This window comes from Triticum urartu, chromosome 1 (assembly GCF_003073215.2).
Source record: "Triticum urartu cultivar G1812 chromosome 1, Tu2.1, whole genome shotgun sequence".
In the NCBI taxonomy this organism is placed as follows: domain Eukaryota; kingdom Viridiplantae; phylum Streptophyta; class Magnoliopsida; order Poales; family Poaceae; genus Triticum; species Triticum urartu.
In genome coordinates, this window is record NC_053022.1 from 476588814 (window position 1) to 476592573 (window position 3760).

At 58.4% G+C, this 3760-nt stretch overlaps 1 protein-coding gene across 1 annotated transcript; it reads right to left on the reverse strand.

Annotated features, from left to right (window-relative positions):
• Window positions 1–211: 211 nt before the first annotated feature.
• LOC125520302 (synaptojanin-1-like) lies at window positions 212–2160 on the reverse strand. The gene is made up of 5 exons (XM_048685194.1): window positions 1837–2160; window positions 1399–1755; window positions 988–1306; window positions 763–870; window positions 212–681 (listed from the first exon to the last, which is right to left on the reverse strand). The coding sequence occupies exons 1-5, from the start codon at window positions 2032–2034 to the stop codon at window positions 587–589; spliced, it is 1077 nt and encodes a 358-aa protein (XP_048541151.1). The 5' UTR covers window positions 2035–2160; the 3' UTR covers window positions 212–586.
• Window positions 2161–3760: the final 1600 nt, after the last annotated feature.

A 3760-nucleotide genomic window follows, 5' to 3' on the forward strand; every position in this document is an offset into this window, starting at 1 on the left:
CCTTCCTTTATTTCTCGTCACACACAACGAACGAGCGCCCTTATTCATGGAGCCCACGGCAAAGCTTCAGGCGCAAGGCGAAAGGCTGCAAAAGGGGGGGGGGGGGGGGGGGGGGGGGGGGGGGGGGGGGCACAGAGAGGGAAACCTTAGCTGGATGTGCGCTGGGGCTCCTTGGCAAAGCGGCAAAGAAAGCCAGCCATGGACGGAGACGGGGAGATAACATGGGCCTTTTATTTCTGCTCCTTCAAGATTAGCCTCATTTCACTCCAACATTATCATCTCGCCTGCTACAAACCGCTAACACATCCCTCTCGCCTCCGAAAGAGCCCCACTTATTGCTTCTAACAAACCAACTAACATGGATTTCTTGCTTGCTCATCCATCTCCACCGCTTTACCATCGCCGGCGCCCCAAAACCAATGTGTCACCAATCCAAAATACACACCTGCTAAAACTGACGCTACTACTACTACTACTTCTATTACTAGTGCTACTACAACCTAATACAGATTACTGCTGGTACTAATTTTTATTTTTGAGATTAAATGGAGCCAAGAACAGGGATTGTTCCGGTGGGAGACTGGGTTCAGGAACTGTGGCAGAGCGCCGGCGGCGCCGGGCTCTCCGCGGCCCGCATCTTCTGGCTTGCGAGCATGGCGTTGCTCCGACTGATCAAGGCCTCTGCGCAGGAACAGAGCTCGCTGTCAGATTAACTTGCCGTTACCAGATAACGCCGTATTTAGTTCGGTTTGAGATGCTTACCATGGTCAAGAACGATGCCGCCGGCGTAGCGAGGCTGGGCGGCGAGGTCGTCGAGGTTCAGATTCAGAGCGTGCACGACACGGGCGGGGACAAGAACCGTCGAGCAGCCTGCAATGACGCGAAAGACACCAAAGGGGAAGAATATTTAGCCACCAACGACGAACGCCAGCCGGGGTAATCAACAACCAGAACGGCCAAAAGAGGTGTTACGAGTGGTACACGCACCAGACTTCTTCCTGGGCTCGGCGGGGGCGCCGGCCGGGCGCGGGAGGAAGACGCCGGTGCCGTTGCGCTCGCGCTTGGCGCCGGGCGGCGTCAGGAACACGGCCCGCATGCCGGCGGCGGCGGGATGGGTGGGGTGGGGTGCAGGCGCGTGCTGCAGCTGCGTCTTCAGCAGCGGCGGGAACGACGCCGGGCTCAGGTCAATCGGAGCGGCGCCGGCCCTCTTGGCTGCCGCGTTACGACGCACGCCCCATGCAGCGGCCGCGGCCAGCTGCCGGTCCCTCTGCTGCTTGAAGAGCTGCTGCTGTTTGAGGAGATGAAACTGCACAACACAGACACAAACACAGATGTTAAAGAAGAAGAAATCTTCAGGTAGGAGACGCAGACAAGAGCGCCATGCGACTGAGAACTCACCCTGGCAGCCTGTATCTGGCGCTGCGTGATGAGGTGCGCGAACGGGTGGTAGTACACGCCGCCCGCGGCCGTGCCGGCTGGCGCAGGCACGTGAGGCGGCGGCGGAGGAGGCGAGGCCTTCCGCGCAGGCGGCAGAAAGCCACCGCGGCCGTGTAAGCCGTAGGGGTTGCCCGGCGCCGGGATGCTGTTGACCTGCCCGGCCGCCTCGTAGAGGACGTCCCACGGGTCGGCCGGCTGCTGCTCCAGCGGGGACGACGGCGGCGAGTTGCCCTGGGAGGCGCCGCTGTTGGGGCTCTCCAGGCCGGACTTGGGCAGCCCGCACAGCGTCGACTTGGGCGACCCCGCAGTCACCTCCTCCTGCCAAACAATCAAGCGAACAATCAGGAACCGGCGCAGGTACTACGCATAACGAGCCACGCAAAGGAGCAAGAATCCAACCTTGGCAGGCGTGACGGCAAGTTTGTCGCCGCCGAGGAGGCCGGCGAGGCGGCGCGAGAGGCCGGCCAAGCTGTCCTCCTCATCGCTCTCGCTCCGCGCGGCCACCGCGGCCTTCTCCTCCTCGGAGAAGAAGTCGTCGTCCAAGAACTCGTCGGGGAGCAGGAACTCCTCGCCGCCGTCGGACCACTCCACCGCCATTCGCTCCACCTTGAAGAATCGTCGTCCGGGCCGGCCGTCGAATGGAAGGCAGGGGAGTGCTGTGCTTATCAGCGGAAAGAGGTGGGACGGAGGAGGGGAGGGGAGGGGAATGTCGATGGGTTTGAGCTGGGGGTGCAAATGCTGCTCACCCTCTCTCTCCGTTGGGTTTATAAAAGAGAGGCCAGCGGCGAGGTTTGTGGGGAAATAATAATTATTTTTCCTCATTAAGGAGGTCTCTTTTCTTTTTTAACCTGCCGTGCATGCATTTGTGAGTGGAGTGAGCTGTGCCTGTGACGGTGCGTGTGAACCGTAGTACTAGCCCGGTAGGCTCAGCTCGCATACCTCGCCTGCGCACCATTTCTGAAGTATATTCCGATTTTTTCTTGAGAATGCATTGTGCTTCGAACTTTTTTTGTTACACACTTCTTTTTAGATTATATACAAACTGTGCTCCGATTTATTGTTATTATTGCATTTATTATGTGCGCCATGTCAATGGCATTCCACCCACTCACCAGGTTCTTAAACGGTAGCTGAACCCACTCTACAACCAAAATCAGAATAGCGGGAAAGGCAAATTTTCTTTCTGTCTTCGTTAGGCACTGACCTAAACCTAAACCTAAACCTAAACCAGAGTGCAGTGGAGCTCCTGCCGGCCGGCCAGTGCCGCAACCCGCAAGTGCAACTGCTCTGGCTCAGCCGAGGTCGGTTTTCAGGTCAATAAATTGGGCGAGTTGGCGGGAGTAAAGAAGCGGCGGGAGTTTTTGCGATGCGGTCACGAGAATTGCATCCTCTCGAGATATCTCTAGCTGGGCTTTGGGAATTTAAGTTGTGTTCTTTGTACTGCTACAGCGCATTAAAGTCGCGGGCGCTTTAAAGGCGGGTGTGCTGTGGTGTGGTGCGGTATACGGAGTGGAAAAAGGGAAAGGGCGTGGGTTGATGGCGTGATGTCGGGTACGGGCGCGAGTAGAAAACTATAGGAAAATGCCGAGCTGCACCCGGTAACCTGCCGCTGTAAAGTGAAGTGGGCGGCCGAAGCGATCCGGTGGAAGGTACTGTACGTACTTGCGCGAGACGGACAGGCGTACTGTACTGGCCGTCGTGGTACTGGCCCGGCGGTTCATGGCGGCGCCGCAATGGGCGTGACCCGGTAACCCGACCCGGTGCGACGCCGCTGTCCAGGCGGTGCGGCGGTCGGCCGGCGACCAGTGCCCATCCGCCGCTTGGTGGCCTAATTCTTTTTTCTCTTTCACATATAAACAAAAAAATGCTACATACTCCCTTATTAATTAATATGAATTAGAGAGAGGACTGATTTTTTAAAAGAAAAATGCTACTCCTATATACTCAGAGTTCACTCTTTTGACAGCTCTGGATAAGAAGGGCAGAGGCAAACAGGAAACTGTAGTAAGTATTGTAGCCGTACGATGTGCAGCGCCGGCCAGTTGCCTGGGCCGGCCCCCACCTGTCATCGGCCTGGAGGGGCCACCGGAGCGGGGCTCTCGGAATCCTGTGAATCTCTGCGGACCGGACGCCGGAGATCCCCGCACCGCAACGAGCTGCCGTGGGCCCCGCCACAGCCGCATCGCTCTCCCCCGCGGCCCACCTTGGTCTCGCTCTCGTCTGCCGCTTCCTTGGGCCCACCCAACCGCTGCTACCGACGGGGCGGGCCCTGCCAGGGCCCGCGAGCCTCGCGGACGCCAGCCAGGACTTATCATCTCCAGTT

Excerpts from the sequence above, each read along its gene's own strand:
- LOC125520302 (XM_048685194.1), bottom strand. The coding sequence starts at position 2,034 with ATGGCGGTGGAGTGGTCCGACGGCGGCGAGGAGTTCCTGCTCCCCGAC. Across the intron at positions 1,756-1,836 it reads TTGCCGTCACGCCTGCCAAG|GAGGAGGTGACTGCGGGGTC; the intron begins GTTGGATTCTTG and ends ATTGTTTGGCAG. Across the intron at positions 682-762 it reads CGGCATCGTTCTTGACCATG|AGGCCTTGATCAGTCGGAGC; the intron begins GTAAGCATCTCA and ends GTTCCTGCGCAG.